This window comes from Carcharodon carcharias, chromosome 7 (genome assembly GCF_017639515.1).
Source record: "Carcharodon carcharias isolate sCarCar2 chromosome 7, sCarCar2.pri, whole genome shotgun sequence".
Taxonomy (NCBI): domain Eukaryota; kingdom Metazoa; phylum Chordata; class Chondrichthyes; order Lamniformes; family Lamnidae; genus Carcharodon; species Carcharodon carcharias.
In genome coordinates, this window is record NC_054473.1 from 23,244,816 (window position 1) to 23,262,705 (window position 17,890).

The 17,890-nt window shown below is 41.6% G+C and overlaps 2 protein-coding genes across 10 annotated transcripts in view; one reads left to right on the top strand and one right to left on the bottom strand.

Annotated features, from left to right (window-relative positions):
* Positions 1-1,483, bottom strand: part of arpc4 (actin related protein 2/3 complex, subunit 4) — a 15,115-nt gene extending 13,632 nt beyond the window's left edge. The window contains exon 1 of one of the 2 annotated variants that reach the window (XM_041191023.1): positions 1,420-1,483. In XM_041191023.1, coding sequence (XP_041046957.1) covers positions 1,420-1,422 — 3 coding nt within the window. In that variant the 5' untranslated portion in view covers positions 1,423-1,483. Of the gene's footprint in view, positions 1-818; positions 839-1,419 lie in introns of those variants that run through there. The other variant, XM_041191024.1, reaches the window with a different exon arrangement.
* Positions 983-17,050, top strand: tada3l (transcriptional adaptor 3 (NGG1 homolog, yeast)-like). Of its 8 annotated transcripts, none has more exons than XM_041191019.1 (9): positions 983-1,098; positions 3,724-3,977; positions 4,808-5,058; positions 5,869-5,974; positions 7,024-7,165; positions 9,375-9,472; positions 10,707-10,816; positions 12,648-12,833; positions 14,967-17,050. In XM_041191019.1, exons 2-9 carry the CDS (start codon positions 3,771-3,773, stop codon positions 15,157-15,159), a joined length of 1,293 nt encoding a protein of 430 aa, XP_041046953.1. In that variant the 5' UTR covers positions 983-1,098; positions 3,724-3,770; the 3' UTR covers positions 15,160-17,050. The 8 variants fall into 8 exon arrangements, with proteins under 8 accessions (XP_041046953.1, XP_041046950.1, XP_041046949.1 ...); XM_041191016.1 differs by having other exon boundaries at positions 1,007-1,084; XM_041191015.1 differs by lacking the exon at positions 983-1,098 and adding an exon at positions 2,041-2,194.
* The last annotated feature ends 840 nt before the right edge of the window (positions 17,051-17,890 follow it).

Below are 17,890 nucleotides of genomic sequence, written 5' to 3' on the forward strand. Positions count from 1 at the left end.
GGGCAGGTAGTCAGTGAACAAAGGTGAAAATAGGTAAACCAAACATGACAACCTGGAAACTATAAATCACGGATAAAGCAACTTGCTAAAATACTTATACAATGAATAATGGTGGAACAATTAGCTATAGGTAGTCTATAGCAAAGTGTAATGGCAAGAGCCTAGTAGAAAACTAGGTGCAGATATCCCAAATGCAAACTACGCCACACCCACTGGACATCTGTCACAAAATACTGACCAACAAAGCTGTCAATGTGCATATAGTTGTACATGCAAGACATTGGGGGGAAAAAAAACCTAAATTTAATTGAACTCCTAATATTACCTATGGACCATATATTGTTTTTATTCCTTTATGATGTTAACTTGGATGAAAGATGCTCTTCTCCAAAGACCATTAATGAATCAATTAGGTTTGAATGAGTCACTTTAACTATTAGATTTATTTCCAGTTTTAAAAAAAATCTGAATTCAAATTCTCAAAGTGCCATAATGAGATTTAAACATTCTCCGGAGGTTTTTGTCCTTGTTTCTGGGTCACCATGCCAGTAGCATAACTAATATGCTACCATTACTGCAAAACATATGCTTCACATTGGAAACTTATCTGAGCACTCTGATTTTACACCGATAACTTAAGACATAGGGTCAATTCACTATAATTCAACATTAAAAAATATTTTGCCAAGTGTAACATCAATATTCTATGAATACAGCAATAACTGGAAGCCAGTTGTAAGCTATCAACTGAGCATTCAGCCTCATCCAAAATATTGCCCCCATTTCAGCTTCACAAACGGGAAATACAAATTTGATACCTATATTAGGCCCGGTCAAACTAGGTGTCGGATACTAAACCACAAACAACCATGACAAAGCACCAGCTCCAAAGACAGCCATAAATCAGCAACGGAAGAGAGATCGCCAATCCAGTGAGACATTCTCAGGCAAGGAGCAGACATTACAAGTAGGCATTAACTGTGCCAAATATTAAAAACTAGGAACGGTCACATCATCAACCCCCTCCCTCATCTCCACTGAAGAAGCTGTAGGGGCGGGAAAGGTCACGGATTCCTAGCCCAATGTAAGGCATCTCAGGTAGGATGCACAGGTAGTGTACGCTGCAGTAGTAAAACAGTGACAAAGACCATCAGGTATTCAGAGAACGATGCCCGGCCCGGCCCAAATACCAATGGGTTTAGCCCTGGCCCAGTGACAGCCTCCAAACAGGAAGCGCTGGGTGTGGATCTACCCCTGCCCTCGGGGGACGGGTGGGGCCCTGCTCACGCTTACTCGACCCATTACTCCGGCTGACTCCAGAGCCACCCTATGCGTCCCACCCCAGTGAGAACGGGCCCTGCCACCCTCACACAAAACTCCCCAATTCAGGACCCTCTCCGAGTTACCCCCCCTGGTTACCATCGTCTCCCCGGAAGGCGGAAATGTCTCGCACGCATGCGCGGAAGAGCTAACACACCCCCGCCCCTACCCGCTCTGGGATGTACCATTCCACGCGGTTACCTAGGGGGAGTTGGTAACAATGACTTAATGTTTCTGCGTGTAATTTAACATAATTTCATCAACATACTACGGAAATGTTATGTTAAGATTTAAAAATCAAATAACTGCTAGTCTAAGATTTTCTTTTCGAGAGATTTTACCCCTTACGAACATTGTGTTCTCTTCCTCCCCCGGGCTTGTATGTTCTCTACTCACTGGAATGGGGTGAGGTTTTGAATTTAACTATGTAGTAAACATGGATTTTATGTTAATGTTATTTATATGCTCCTTCAGCAGACTAAAGTCATGTTTTTACAATAGTTTTGACCCAAAACTTTAACCTTTCTATACCTTAGACAGATTTCAAGCACTGTTTAATTTATTGTTCCCCCCTCTTCTACACGCGACTTTGAGCTGGTCCAAAGCGCCGGAAAAGGACGTGGGCTGTACCATCAGGTGGGACTGGGAGGGGAGGGTTGAGGGTGTGTAGCGGCTGAATGTTGCACTGTTTCAGAGGATCTACTCTCTCTGGAGGTTCATTTGCTTCACTGTTTGAATTATAATCATCAACGAATGAGGTTGAAACGTTTAGTGGCTGGTTGTGTGCGAGGAGAGTGATTGTCTATTTGTCAGGCACCCCCTTCTCCCCCACCCCCCCAGCAGTGGTAAAGCTGCTGATGGAGCCCGTTCCCAGGTAAATGTAACAAAGTCTTGGTGAAAATGTGAGGGAACCCGGGACCTAGTAACAAACTCTCTGTTTCCTTAACTACCCCCACTGCAACCAATAGTTGCTGTTCCTTCTTGCACAGCAGCTTGAAATCAGAGGTATTTTGTGCCTCGGTCACTGGGGGGCATTCTGGAATTTTTTAAAAAAGGGGCTTAATTTTAGAGGTTGGAATGTAATGGTTAAGATAGGGGGAACAGCACTATTACTCACCCCTGGACTAGCAAAAGGTGCACTGGATCTGGAATTGTAAATTGGGCTTTTGATTCAAAAGTGATTTTACACCTACATTAATGCCCTGTCCTTCCTGTGTCTCATGGTACCTTATTTGTAAGTTAGATAGATAATGGGACATGGCAAATTGTCTAATGCTCCTGTCGTTAACAGCTGAGAAATTTGGGGTGGGTATTATCCCTTGATAGAAGATGAATACTGAATGTGGTTTTACTTCACTACACAATTTTCATGCAGCTCATCATTGATTTGTTTTGACAATCTAGTCTTGATTCTGAATTATTTACAGTTTTTCACTGCACTTGCACTTTGTTTCTAACTTTAAACTGAGATGTTAACCCAGTGTTTTTGGTTTGATGAGAGTTCCAGGCTTTTAATTTGTTCTGCTGATTTTTGAATAATAGGCACTGTTGGGTGGTGGAGTGGGTTAATACACTTTCCTTTAACCTGTCTTAAATCCAACACAGTCTAATGGTTTGAAAGGGTACTGTAAGCATCCAAGTTGGCCAGTCCAAATCCCATGCTTAATGGCAAAAGTACAAAATTGCACATCTTGGTCAGAGGTCACAAGGTGTAATAAATTGTAATTAGAACACAATGTTGGAGTAAAGGAAACTTGGTTCTGTAATAGACTGTGCTTTACCTGCTCTGTGTGTTTGAGGCTGACATGGCATGCAATAGAAAAAAAGTACTCCCATCCCCACCCTTTACCTTGATAAACACAAGAAATCACTAAAAAACAAAAAATGGAAATAATTGTTTCAGTGTAAAAGGCACTGTACTGAAGATCCCAAAGGTAAAGTAATGGAACGGTTGGCCTGTAAACAGAAGGCAGGTGATTCTGCAGCCACTGTCAATTTGAGGTAATTAGCACCATGGAGCTAGCAGATCGCAAGTCAATGGAAGAAAATGCTTTGGTATATATAATTATTGACAAGAAAGCCCAGTTGAAGTAAGGAATAAAATTCTCAGCAAATAAATGGTTTTACTGGAATAAAGAAAAAAAAGGTGGCATTTCTAATGCATTTTTAATGGCACTTCACATCAATGATGCTATCACTTAGCAAGATTGTGGCCTGAGCTAAGGGAAACTTGTTGACCCTCTAGTCTTTTTGGATGATGTTGAAGAGTTTATTTCAATTACTGCATTTTCAATCTGTTTGCATGGCATCAACCCTGCTGGTAGGCTGGAGAATTTTTCACCAATAGCCTTTCACCTGCTATATGATTTATTAATCAGAAATACTGTATTTACTTTGAGTCAGGTCGGTTTTCTTGGCAGATTTTGGACAAAACGTTCCACAGGCTCAAGATGAGTGAACTAAAAGATTGCCCACTACAATTCCATGACTTCAAGCCAGTAGACCATGTGAAAATGTGTCCCCGCTATGCAGCTGTGCTCTCACGCTCTGAGGATGATGGAATTGGAATTGAGGAGCTGGACACATTACAGCTGGAGCTGGAGACACTGTTGTCTTCAGCAAGTCGCCGACTGCGTATCCTCGAGGCAGAAACACAGGTAGGAATAGCACAGTAACCTGTTTGGCTGCACTGAATTGTGTACTATCTGACCAGAATTTTTCTGCCAGATTATGAATATTGCACAAAAAATACATCTGTAAAACAACAACTTGAATGTTTGATTAATTTCATGCTCCCAGCAAAAGAAAACACAAAATTCTTATAGGTATTTCATGTATTAGCAGTAAAATTGCCTTGCAGTGCGCGGTAAGGTTCTACTGTCTGGGCTCAGTTCTGTTCCCCAGCAGGCTGTCTTATTGTCTAAACACAAGGCCCTGTGGACTGTGACACATTTCACTGGCATTTTCAAGATTTGAAGCAAAACATGGGCATCTTTTTGTAGTGGAGTAATAATGGGCTTTGCAGAAATAATACACAAGCTTTCTGAGCAGGCCCCTAATCATGGACCTAAATAACAGGACAACCTAGGTAGGCAGATACCTTTTTCTATTTCTATTTTCATTATGGTTTTGCATAGTAAAGCCAAACGTTTAACGTTTTTAGTAAGTGGCGTTATAGAGGTAGCTTATCCTAGATGGAGCACTTGTCTTAGCCTCTCTGCCCCCTGCACAACCCTCAAAATGCAGTCTTTGGTACTATTTAGAATCATCACTTTAACCAGAGTGTTGAATCATCACTCTGAGCCTTTAACCAGCTTCAGAGAAGCACCGCACAAATCCACCGCTGTGACAGTTCTGGTGCCAACACACTTGTGTTCTCTGACTGAGGTAACTAAATTGGGAGTGCATTTGAACCCAGGTCACCAAGTTCAAAGGCCGCTGTTACGTTTTTGTTTTCTTTCAAGAGCATTTAAACTGTTGTTTACAGATCCTCACGGACTGGCAGGATAAAAAGGGCGATAAGAGGCTGTTAAAATTTGGGAAGGAGCATGAACACGGAGCACCACAGAAACACGGGAAACCTAAGAAGCAGAAAATCGATGGAAAAGGCAGTCACGGAACTGGACCTGGTCCTGGGCGCCCCAAATCGAAAAATCTACAGCCGAAAATACAGGAGTATGAATTTACAGATGATCCCTTAGATGTTCCCAGAATTCCAAAGAATGATGCCCCTAACAGGTAGGATCCCACAGTACTTGTAGCACACGTTCCGTTCGGTATCACTGTCAGATTGGGAGTGCGGTTTAGGAAAGACTTGATTGTCTGTAATTCTGTTTTGGAGCATGTTGCACAAGTAAACACTGTTATATCTACATTCCATAGAGTTGTTTACTATTTCTGCTATTTCTTTGTCTCTCTACTCAAATTATTTCATCTCCTGAGGAAGGTGAGTATGCACTAGGAATAATTGCAAGAAGTAAAAGTCTGAAATTGCTTCTGACTTCCCCAAGGTGTTGGGATTGCTGGCCTGAGCATTGCATTCTGTTACAATTTAGTAGCTCAGACCTAGCTAGCAGGAGTAGAGTCTGTGCTTGTACTCTGATTCCTTGTTTCCCTTAAGGCAATGCTGAAACCCTGCACTTCTGCAACCATATTTTCAGTTAAGTGACCTGTGTACTCGTTACTCAGGTCTTAACCATTATAAGATGTGGATTCTATTCTCTTAGTCTGTTTCACTTTAATGCAAATGAATTCAATTCCATGAGCCTCTGCTCACAATTTTCCTGCAATTATTCTTGTCACTATTCTTTGATACCTTTTAACAAATGGACATGCAGTAGATACATGGAAGAGTGAGAAAACTCCACACACTCTTCAATATGGCTTTATCAATGATTGAAATAGAAGTTAAAATAATCTCTGTTTAGGATCTAAAGACCTTGAGATGCTGCATGCCAGTTTTTGAGTAACCTTTTTGACAACAGCTTCACATTTACTAGGTGACAGCAGTGAGTTACAATTTAAGTAATTTAGCATCTCCTGCTGCAGGTTTTGGGCATCAGTGGAACCGTACTGTGCTGACATCACCAACGAGGAGATCCGTATCCTTGAGGACCTACTGAAACCCCCTGAAGATGAGGCAGAGTATTACAAGGTGAATGACCGGTATAGATCAAGCAAGAGAGAGACAGGAAAGAGAGAGTTATTGGGCAAGAGCACTATTGAAAGAGGCTTTTGAAAGCAGCTTGGCAGTGACTTAACGGAAGGATGAGAAGGTTTAAATATACAGTATGAGAGAGTATAGTAAACATGTGTTTGTGAGGGATAACTATTACTGGGCAGAGGATTAGTGATGTTATTAAGCACTCCAAAGTAGGAGTTCAGGTGGTCCAGATGTAATAGACCAGATGTAAAGGTGTTGCCAACAAGTTCCCACTGTTGGATTGAAAGTGATTACAAACCATTATCATTAATCCTTCTTTTACTCGCTTTTTTTCTTTCATTTTTATTTGCTGGTGACGGAATCAGTTCAACAAAAGGGAACTGAATTTAGCATCCATTAATGTGGTGATCCTTAGCATCCACCCACTTTACATGGTGCCCCCAATTATCAGTCCCCAACATTTTAAATGAGTATCAAAAGAAAATAAAAGGTTTTAAGGGCACATCTGTCTCTCCTGCCACCATTCACACCTGAGAGAGCAGGCTGGAATCCTGGTGACAGGCCTTGATGAAGCCACTGTACATAGTGAACTAGAAGGTGAGTAACAACATGGGGAAAGAAGTACCCCATATTTTCCCCCCCCCCCAACCCCAAGTGAGATTATGCCATGATGTCATGATAGAGAGGGAATTTTATGAGCAAAAGTCCCCTATCTGCCCCCTTGGTGGTACATTCCATCTCTGTCGCTTATAATTTTTCTTGAATTATATTTGGCAATGGAGGAGAGAAAATGGGGCAACCGAGTATACGTTAGAAAAGCAAGAATAGTGAAACAGCATAGCTGAACAGAAAACACATAGTTAGGGGTGTGAGCTTGTGAGTGGCAGAGCTGTACATTAACGGCTATGACCAACAGGAGAATGACATTGGTTGAGGAGGAATAGCTTAACTGTGCACATGTTCTGCAGGAGCGTGAGTCAATAACACTCAGTTGCTTTCTGTTTTTATCTCAATTTTCTGTTGAATTCCTTTCTGCACAGATCCCTCCACTGGGGAAACATTATTCCCAGCGTTGGGCGCAAGAGGACCTCTTGGAGGAGCAAAAGGAAGGTGCCCGTGCTGCAGCTGCTGCAGAGAAAAAGAAAGGCATGCTAGGAGCTTTAACTGAGCTTGACTCAAAAGGTGAGTGACGTGCTCTCCATTTGAATAGAACCACAGTGTCACATTTTGGTTCTTTAATAATGGCATGTTTCTCCAGTCGATTTTCTTTCTCTAATTTATTGAATTCCTTGCTGAGAATTCATTTAATGTTTGTTTATAAAATGGTCTTCTGGAAAATTACCTTGTCAGGCCTACCAACTCAAGAAGATCTACTTGATGCACCTGACCTGTGTCTGGCCGACTGCCATGAGCTGAGCAGGAATTGACATAATTCCCATCACAATTACTAGCAATCAGCCTCAACCTTCAAATCCTGCTACCCGTGCTTCTTTCTGATTTCCCCTCTTTTTCCTGATAAGGAAGCAGTTGAATAAAAGTAGATACTATCCTAAATAATGCTGATTTAACTCTAACCTGTCTAAAACTGCAGTGATCATATCCTGTCCTGCAATGTGTCCCATTGAGCCTTCACCCCCATCCTTGTTCATCTACACTGGGTCCCCCTACAGATAGCTAAATCCTTATCCACATCTATAAATCACCCCATGGCCTCACCACACTTTATCTTTGTACCCTTCCTAATGCTGTGTCAACTTTTGCTAAATATTATATTTATGCTAAATGATACAATTTTGAAGGAAATGCAAGAAGAGAGAGACACTGGGGTGTTTGTGCACAAATCATTGATGGTAGCAGGAAGGGTTAAAGCAGTAAAGTAAATGGGTTTCTGGGCTTTATAAGTAAAGGCATTTAGCGCAAAAGCTAAACCTACATAAAACACTCATTTGGTCCCAACTGAAGTATGGTGTCTAATCTTGGGTCCCACACTTGAAGATGGATATGAAAGCTTAGGAAAGGGTATAGAAGAGATTTACTAGAATGTTTGCAGGGAGCAGAGAAGATGAAGTGGAGAATTGATAGAGGTGTTTAACATAGAACATAGAAAGATTGACGACACAGAAGGAGGGCCATTGTATGTCTGCCAGCCAAAAAATAGTTCTCCAGTCTAACCCTACCTTATAACTCTTGGTCTGTAGTCCTATAGAAAGAAAGTTTTGCATTTATATAGTGCCTTTCACAACCACTGGATGTCCAAAGCACTTCCTTGCTAATTATGCTTTTTGAAATGTAGTCACTATTGTAGTGTAGGAAACATGGCAGCCAATTTGCACAGAGCAAGCGACCACAAATAGCAATGTGATATTTACCAGCTAATCTGTTTTTGTGATGTTGATTGAGGGATAAACATTAGCCAGGACAATAATGCCTTAGTGCCCTAGAGTCTTTTATGGCCACCTAAGAGGACAGACCTAGCTTTTGAAAGACGGCACCTCCAACAGTGCAGCACTCTCTCAGTACTGCACTAGGGTGTTAACCTTGATTTTTGTGCTTATGTTCAGCTCCATAATCCTCTGGCTCAGAGGGAAGAGTGCTACCAACTGATCCAAAGCTGACACACACGAACAGTTGTGTATAATGTCTAAGCATAGGTAGGGTTGATTTGGCAGTAGTCAGATAAGTTAGTTTTAAAAAGAAATTGAGCTGGCAGTTGTCTGTGCTACCAGAGTGCACCAAGAATTTAATAGAGCCATTTAAAATCATTAAAGGTTTAGACACAGAAAATAAACTGCTTTGAATATTTGTAGGATTCCTGAGGACACAGATATAAAGTGATCACCAAAAGCACTGAAGGCGACATGAGGAAACATATTTTTATGTAACGGATGGTTAGATTTTGGAATGTACTGCCTGATAGTGGCGGGTACAGGTTGCATAGTAACTTTCAAAAGGGAATTGGATAAATACTTGATGAAAAGAATTGCAGAGAAAAGGAGAAAGAGTAAAGAAGTGCAACTGACTGGATTGCTCTTCAAAAGCACTAGCACTGACTCAATGGTCCAGATGGCGGCCTCCTGTGCCGTACAATTCGATGATCCTTGAATGGGCAGTTCTCTTGACTCTTGCTTATGTACTTCCACCTTTTTTGGGCCCATGTTGCTGATGGAGCCTCTCACTGGATTTCTCTGGCTAGCTCTTGCTACAACGTTTAAAAGTTTCCTGAACCCTCTCACTTTGGCCAAATTTTTGGACACATTTTCCCTTGCTGACTCAGTATCTATTATTCGACACCTCTTTGTGAAAGACTGCGTCATTTCTTGACTTTAAAGGTGCTATATAAATGCATGTTTTTGCTGTAACAGAACTTTTTTTGCTGTTCTTTTCTTGTTAGATGTGGATGCTTTGCTGAAGAAAGAGCAGCACGATCAGCCTGAAGATGGCTCTCCTTTTGGGCCCCTCACACAACGATTGCTCCAGGCTTTGGTGGAGGTGAGACTAGAAACCTATGTGGTTCAGAGAATACTAACTTGCTTAAATTCTGAAAAATCTTTAATGTTGAAGGAAAGAATATTTACAGAGGTTCAGTTAACATACATGCAGGTCAAAGATCCATCCTCTCCCATTTATAATTGACCTTTAATTTTGTACACCTCAGTACCACACTACATGGTCCATTCACCTACTGAACCACTGGGGCAGCTCAAGGTTGGGAGTGGGTCCAGGGGAGATACTTTCGCCTCATTGGTCTTGACTAGATTGAAAGTTCACTGAGGTAGGAGGAGAACTGTCGAAAGACCACACTGTGGGATGGATTGATCGAAAAGGAATCCTGAAGTAAAACCATTTTCTGTCGGAAAAGTGGTGCAGTAATAACTCTGCTATGTGAAACATGGCAGACTAAATAGGAGTGCAGTGTAGTCTCAGGAATAGATTACAAGATTGTCAGAAGCACCACAGTAATTTTCTTAAAAAGTAAAAAAGAAAATGCCGGAAACACATTCAGGTTGTTCAGTAATTGAAGGAGGAAATATTAGTTAATATTTCTTCTGTAACCCTTTGTCAAAACTGACCGGTCATGGTGAAGAGTGATAGAGAGGGCTCAATTGCGATTACAGAGATCTACTTTTTAATTCTTTGTTTATTTACCAATTTTTTTCACCGCCCTTCTTTTCTGAAGGTATTGTCTTCTTGCTGGAGTTCAGTTCCAGAGATCACAGTTATCCTCCAAATACCTCTCACAAGTAGTCAAACGTAACACAAAAAGTGATTCTTGGAAGAATATTCTGTTCAGGATGTGGAGAATCACAGTCAAATCCAATTTCCTGCCATCACTCAAAGACCTCATCTAGATCTCGTTAACTTGAAATGCTGAGGCCAATTAAATCATCACTACCAACGCCTGGCTGATATCAGCACAGGTTGGGGTTTAAAGCTAGGAACTTTTTCATCTGTTTCTCGATGTTTTAACCAGCTGTGTAACTGAAGAAGTGAGACAGCCCTGACACCCTGATGATAATGTATAAATCAAAAAATTGATCCCTGCATCGCCCATGGCACCCTTCACTTTCTTAAGTAGTGATTCTTCAAACCTTTTACAAAATGAAGTTTTTTTTTCCATATTGTTTCACTATGTTTAAAGGACTCCTGCCTTCATTACGGACTAAGTTGATGCCTGGTATCTCCTTCATTCGTGAGCTTTTATATTTTGTTTTTCCTTTCCCAGGAGAACATAATTTCACCAATGGAAGATTCCCCCATACCAGAGATGACTGGGAAAGATGTTGGAGCTGATGGAGCAAGCACCTCCCCTCGAAGTCAGAATAAGGCATTCAGGTGAGCTTTCTGGACCATAGTGTTACATTAACTATAGATGAGAGAGATTTCAGAATAATGACAGACAGCAAAGCAAAGTTCCTTTGCATTCTTAGCTCTGTGGTGCCCTGGGAGAAAACATAATAGCTTGGGGGAATGAGTGAAGAATGTTTCTCTCTTGCCTGAAGCACCTATCAATCAGATTACATATCATCAAATGAAACAATTCATAACAGAAAGCTACTCACTATTCAACTGGAATTGTTGTAGTCCAGCCCGAAGGCAGGTCTAACCTACAGCGCCACCATCTCCACAACAGGTAGGGCAAGAAGGCAGGTCCCGAATCCATCCCAGCCGGAACAGGGATTGAGCCTTGCTACCAACTGAGCCAACCGGCTCCCCAAAGAGTCCGAATTGCTGTGGCAACCTACACTTTTACATGTGTGTTGTAGCCTGGAGCTATGGATAGTGATGGCAGAGGCTCCAAGTTCTTTCTATCACATGGATGGCCAGGAATCTCACCTGCTCTTACTGCCTGCCATTGGCATATGTTGGAAGGATTTATATGTCTATGCTCAACCTGTGTGGCCATGTTCTAAGCTTCCTTGGCCATCAAGTTCTGAAGCGGTGCTTGAACCCAGAGCTCCTGGCTCAGAGGCAGGTATGCTACCCACTGCGCCACAAGACCACCTCCTGCATAGGAACGTCAAGGGAGAAATGTCACCGAAACACATCCTGCCCCTTCACCATGCACGGTATATTGCACGTTGGCTCTTCAGTAGAAATAGTTCATCTAAACTTTGCACAAATCTCATTGTTCAGTTTTTTGAATGTGGGTCCGAATCTTCTGAGCTTTGGCAATGATGAGTGCATTACCGCTGCGCTCATAAATTCCCCCGGTTTGACGCTGCTTTGCGTTTCTTCCGGGTTTCCGATCCCACTCGCAAATGTCTGCAGTGAAGCGTCCTTCAGGGATCTCCCATCGAAGTGGAGTAGTGTCAGGGAGAAATCAGGGAGCTGACTATCTCTTTACAGCACTAGTTGCCGCATAGTAAGTTTAAAGGTCCAGTGTGAACGTTAGTAAATGCATGAGTGAATGTGTAGGTAGATGAGTGGGAAGTCAGGTGAGCAGATAGTTGGGTCTGGCTGGCGGGGTAATCATGCTAGCCCGGTCGAGTTGGGGGATAGTTGGGTGGTCAGGTGGGTAGTCGGGGGTTCAGGAGAGGTTTGGATCAGGAGGTTTGGGAGGATGGTCAGTAGAGTAGTCATGTCTGGTCAGGAGGACAGTCGAATGGTCAGAAGCATTGGTCAGGTCAGGAGAGTAGTCAGATGGTCAGGGGGAGCTGGTAGTCAGGTTGGTGGGTTGTTGGATTATATGGGGAAAGTTGGGGATTTGGGGGTATTCTAGTGTTTGGGGGCAAGTCAGGTGGTTGTGGAGGTAGTTGGGGAATCGGGGGCAGTATTTGGGCAGTGTCAGTTGTGTAGTTAACCAGGTGATGGACTAAGTTTTAATTTCTAACATTTCCTGGTTAACTATCCAAGTAAATTCCACGGAACTGTCCGAAATCTCTGATTCTAGCTGAGTCAAGGACATTTGCAGAGGGCCCTGGGAAGCAGGGGAATTGCCTATCGAAACATAAAACTCCTGGGCAATTTCCACACGGGTCCATGCATTAGGACCTCCACAGGGTCAAATGTCCAGTCCCTGCAATCCAGAGACTGGAATTTTTGGCCCATGATTTCGATTGGTGTTGCTGTTTTGTCTATTCTCTGTATTGGTCACTTACCTTGATGATCTATTGGCTGTTTTGTAATGCATTTTATTCAAAATATTTAATCTATTCTGTTGTAGTGTTCCTCACACCAAGTCGCTAGAAGCACGAATTAAAGAAGAACTAATTGCTCAGGGTCTGCTAGATTCTGAGGATCGACCCACTGAAGACTCTGAAGATGAAGTTCTGGCAGAACTGCGCAAGCGTCAGGCTGAGTTGAAAGCCATCAGTACACACAATCGAGCAAAGAAACAGGAGCTTCTCAGGTACAGTGAAAGGACTGATTATGAGTTTGGGATGCAGGGAGTTGGAATAAGAAATACGATTTGCTTCAGAAAATGGGCTGGTGGCATTTTATCCAATCTAATATGGTCAGCCCTTTATTCAAGTATTTTTTCCAGGAATGACGGTAAAAGCTGGTTCCATAAAAAGCTGATTTCCTGTTAGCTGAGAGCTTCTGCAGCTTCAAAAATTTGCTTTCATATTGTGCCTTTAACATAGATAAACATGACACATGGACACTTCAGGGGAAAAACTGGACTCCGGGGCAAAGGAAGAGATATTAAGACTTAACAGTTTGGTCAAAAAGATGGATTTTAAGAAAGATCTTAAAAGAGGAAAAGGAGGTTGAGAGATGGAGAGCTATAAGGAGATAATTTGAATGTATAGGTTCTGAGTGGCTGAAGGCACAACTGTCAATGGAAGGAAGAGGGAACACACAAGAATGGAGAGTTTGCAGGGGTTCTAGCGCTGGAGGAGTTTAAAGAGATGGGGAGGAGAGAGGCCATGGATGGTTTAAACACAAAGATGAGAATCCTGAATTTGAGGGATTGGAGGACCAGGAACCAATGTAGGTCAGCGAGGATAGGAGTGATGGTTGAGAAGGCCTTGACCTAAGATAGGATTCCCGCATAAGCATTTGTGTGAAGCAGGGCTTGGGGCACCCAGGACTTCTGTCAGCTGCACATTGTACAGTTGTGTATTGAAGTTGTACACTGTATAGTTGTATAATTTGAAACAAGCTTGTTTGAAGGTCAGAAGTATCCCTACTAATGGTCTGGCATTAAAATCTAAGCCTTTTCTAGTAACTATTATGTGAGGGATCACCTGGTGCTTTGTTTGTTTTTGGCACTTTGATAGCAATAACTTGATGCTCCAGACATTAAAGATAGTGAATTTTGTCAGCTTCCCTCAGTCTAGAAATTCTGACTTTCCAAAGAGACTGTTCTGGACATTAAAGTAATTTCATGACACAGTTAACTTCTGAATCACTGAAGGAAACTGGCTACAAGATGATTCCTATTGAAATGTGGCTGCACTGAGAGAGTTTCACATGTTGCCTACTCACCTGCTGCAGAGACAAAGAAAAGATGGTGCTAATCTAAAGCCAATCCCCTCTTTCTAAAATAAAAATAAACTTTATCTTTTGCATCTGAAGGAGAAGGAAATAGAGGGTTATGATAGATTTAGATGAGGACAGATGAGAAGAGGCTCGAGTGGAGCATAAATGCTGGCACGGACCATTAGGCTGAATAGCCTGTTTCTGTGCTGTATATCCTATGTAATCCTATATATTATTTAATGCATGTCTATAGCTCTGCCTCCATCACCCTGTCATTGCGTATTCCATAATAAAAACATAATAAGAACCCTCTGATGAAAGATCTTTGACTTGAAACATTAACTTATTTCCTTTTCCTCTGCACAGATGATGCCTGATCTGCTGAGTGCAGTACTTTTTGTTTTTATTTCAGATTTCCAGCATCTGCAGTGTTTTGCTTTTCCTTTTTGGCTGCTAGCTATTGTGTTCTTTACTGGGAGGGGAAACAGTGGTGTCGGTATTCAGCCAACCCCCTAGCCCCCACACCCCAAAATTTCAGAGCTTTGTTTTAATTGGACCATTCCTTTTGTAAGAACATGCCTTAGATCACTTGAAAACACGAAACAGTAGGTGCTCTTTTAGAGCAAGTCAGCTCCGCCATTGAACCAGTGAAGACCAATTAATTGGACTTGTGCTACTAAATACTTCCCGCGTTATTACAAGGAATAGTAGGGAAGTTGTTTATGGATTAGTGACACGTAACAGGTGCTCGGGCTTTGTGCTTCAGAGCTTTTGTCTGACCAGACTTTTTTGACTTCATTTGCTTTATTTGAATTGTTAGATTAATGGAGGTGACTATGTTTCTATTTGAACCATATTTTGAAATTCCTATTTGGAAAAGAGACCTTTTGAAGTTGCTTTGCTGAGTTTGTCAAGCTTGTACCTCAACACCACCCACCCCACCCCCAAGAAAAAAATTTTGGCCTAAATCTTGAGGGAAACAAAGGGTGGGTATTGATCTATGGGTCCTCATCCTCCTTCCTAATCTTACTGACTGACTACTATTTTTTAAATTCAGACTTGCGAAAGAGGAGTTAAAAAAACAGGAGTTACGACAGCGAGTGAGAATAGCGGACAATGAAGTCATGGATGCTTTCCGAAAGATCATGGCAGCACGTCAGAAGAAACGTACACCTACAAAAAAAGAGAAGGATCAAGCGTGGAAGGCACTGAAGGAGAGGGAGAGCATCTTAAAGCTATTGGACAGTTAAAACCAACTGTGCACATATGCTGGACGCTGTTACTTTTGAAAAATTGGCTTAATGTTCGTCTTTCCCAAGCTGTGTGCTTCTGAACTGACAAAAGGAGAGATATTGAAACCTGCCCGTTTTGAACTGGTGACATTCCATTGCAGCAGGCTGTCTCCGTTGCGGCTTGTTTGTCCTGTGTGTAAAAGATGGAAGTCTGTCGTTCAGAAATCTGGATGTTGTGCTTTGCTAGTTTGGGTTTGTACTGTATGTGAGAGTAACGTGTTACTGCTGCGTGTTCAGATAGAGAGTAGCATTCCTGGGCAGCTGTGCCATTGCCAGTCCTTCCAAATGTGATGTTAACAACTGACACTTTATAGCTTTTCAGAAAGACTTCTCCTCACCTACATCCACACCCCCAATAATATTTTATATAAATACATGTGGGGATATCACTAGGGCCCAAAGTCTGTCCTTTTCCTTCTTCTCCTGCACTACTTTCCCTCTGTAATCCCCATCCACCCTGCGCAAGTAGAGTTCTTCACCTCATTTCAAATCTTTCTGTATTTTCCTCTGGGCCAAGTGATGCTCTGTGAAGAAGTATTAAAATACTGCCAATTTCTGACGTCAAAAAACTTTTTAAGCAAAAGAAATCTTTTTACAGAAAAAATAAAATCGCTTAAGATCTGTGCAACCACAGGGCAGCAGGTAGGATTTGTTTTTTTACCAACCTCAGGGTATCACAACAGTTACAAAGGTTGCAGGTATCCTGCCAGTGCCCTATTGAGTAAACACACTATGTGGCGTTCTGGGGCTTTAGGAGATCAGGATGATCCCAGGTTCATTCTCCGGTGTTTGCCGGTTTAGCTTAGCAGTGATAACGGTGCCCTTTTGAGTTGAAAGCCCCCTTGCTAGAGAAGCCAGTACCAACAAGAGTTTTTCATTTTGATTCAGTGAGTGTCACCCAACACACTAGATGTCTTCCATGATTAGTGGATGTAATTTTTGCATTTGTTTTCATTTTTGTTTTGTGTGGCATGACCATTCCACATTTTTTTTCCCCATAGTACTAAGGAGAACTATCTGACAATATATCCCTGTGTAATTGCGCTCTGCCATATCACGCAATCCGCTCGTCGTTGGGACATTAACTGGTAAATGGAGAGCCTGGGGAGAGGTTCAAGTTCAATAGTGATAACCCTTCTCCCTCCCAGTTAGTGAATGAGGATAGAATCAGTTTCAGCTGCAATGCCCCTTCTCCCTTATCCTTGGTGAAAAGCTCACGAAAACCCATGATCTGGATTTATGGGTGAAACATTTCCACATGGAGAAGGTAACAGAGAGCTGCAGATGCATTTTGAGCCATACCACAACATGAATCAGTATCTATTAGAAAGAAAGAAGCTTGGGGGTTATGGGGTGAAAATTGACAGGAGAAATGAGAAAGTGCTGGTGGAAATGAATTTTCCAAAAATATAGTAATTTTACCCCGCTGACACTTACTATTTTTTGAAATGTAAAGTGCAAATAACCAGAAGAATCATACTCCTAGACTCACCAAATCTCTTCATTTTGTTTTAAGTTATCCTTATGTAGCCTTGCTGTGATTTAACACCCTTTTGTAATCCTAGTTCCACACACAAACTCTGATCACCTGTCCCAATCATCAGTCAGACATATTTTCCATATTCATGTTTTCCAGCCCAGTCCATAAGAAATCATAAATCAGAATCCTAATGGTAAACATCAGTCACTGAACCCCATGCATGTCCCTCAAATCAGATGTCCTCTTGCTAATTTATGGATTAAAGATGAAACAAGTGTAAGTTTTATCATTCATGGCGTTAACTCCTCAATAGTGTACTGATGATTAACCGGTCCTGTATTGAATTTTCAATAAATGTCAACTTGATTACTTCATTTTCTCAGTGTGAATGCTGACAATTCAGTCCAACTTTCAAATATTAGTGTAATATCTTACAAAGGTAAGATGAGGGAGTTTAAAAATTATCTGCAACACTAATCAATTGAATTTGATTTAAAATAGATAAAGGTGTTTCTAGGTTTTGAATTTTGGACCTTGTACACCTAAATTAGGAATCACCCCTGAAGCAGGAAGGCTCTCAAACTGGCTACCTCACTTAAGATTTAACATTCTTCCATTTTATATTCTGAGTTTTGAACCCCTTGAGTTTCCTATTGCAAACACCAGCCTCCCTAAGAACTCACCCACTCTGCTACTAAATGCAAAACCTGGTCACTCCAATCAGAATTCTAATAACAACCTCTGGTAATCAGACACTCATGCCATCCCAAGATAAAATGCAATGTATTGATTAAAAATATACAGATCAAGTCCCATCTGGGTTCTCTGCCAGACAGCTTTGTGCTTTGGACAAGAGTTTCAAGCAATTGATGTGATTTACTGCTGAATTGATCCTTATACACTAACCATTAGCAAGGATTATGTCATCAGCAAACCCTTTGATAAAATTGCAGTAATCTAGAGGTTATTGAATTTGGCCTAGCAGTACAATAAACCAGAAAGGAAACAATAAAAGTGTGGAAATGCTGGAAAAACTCAGCAGGTCAGGCAGCAAATACAGTTAATGTTTCAGATTGATGACATTTCGTCAGCATTGGAAAAAGTTAGAGAAATAACAGACCTGCTGAGTTTTTCCAGGTATTTTTGTTTTTGTGTTAGAGAGATAACGGGTTCTTAGCAAGTACAGAGGAAGGGATGGGAGGCAGGAGA

Coding starts and splice junctions, on each gene's coding strand:
- tada3l (XM_041191019.1), top strand. CDS start 3,771: ATGAGTGAACTAAAAGATTGCCCACTACAATTCCATGACTTCAAGCCA. Junction 3,978..4,807: donor TCCTCGAGGCAGAAACACAG/GTAGGAATAGCA, acceptor TGTTGTTTACAG/ATCCTCACGGACTGGCAGGA. Junction 7,166..9,374: donor AACTGAGCTTGACTCAAAAG/GTGAGTGACGTG, acceptor TTTTCTTGTTAG/ATGTGGATGCTTTGCTGAAG.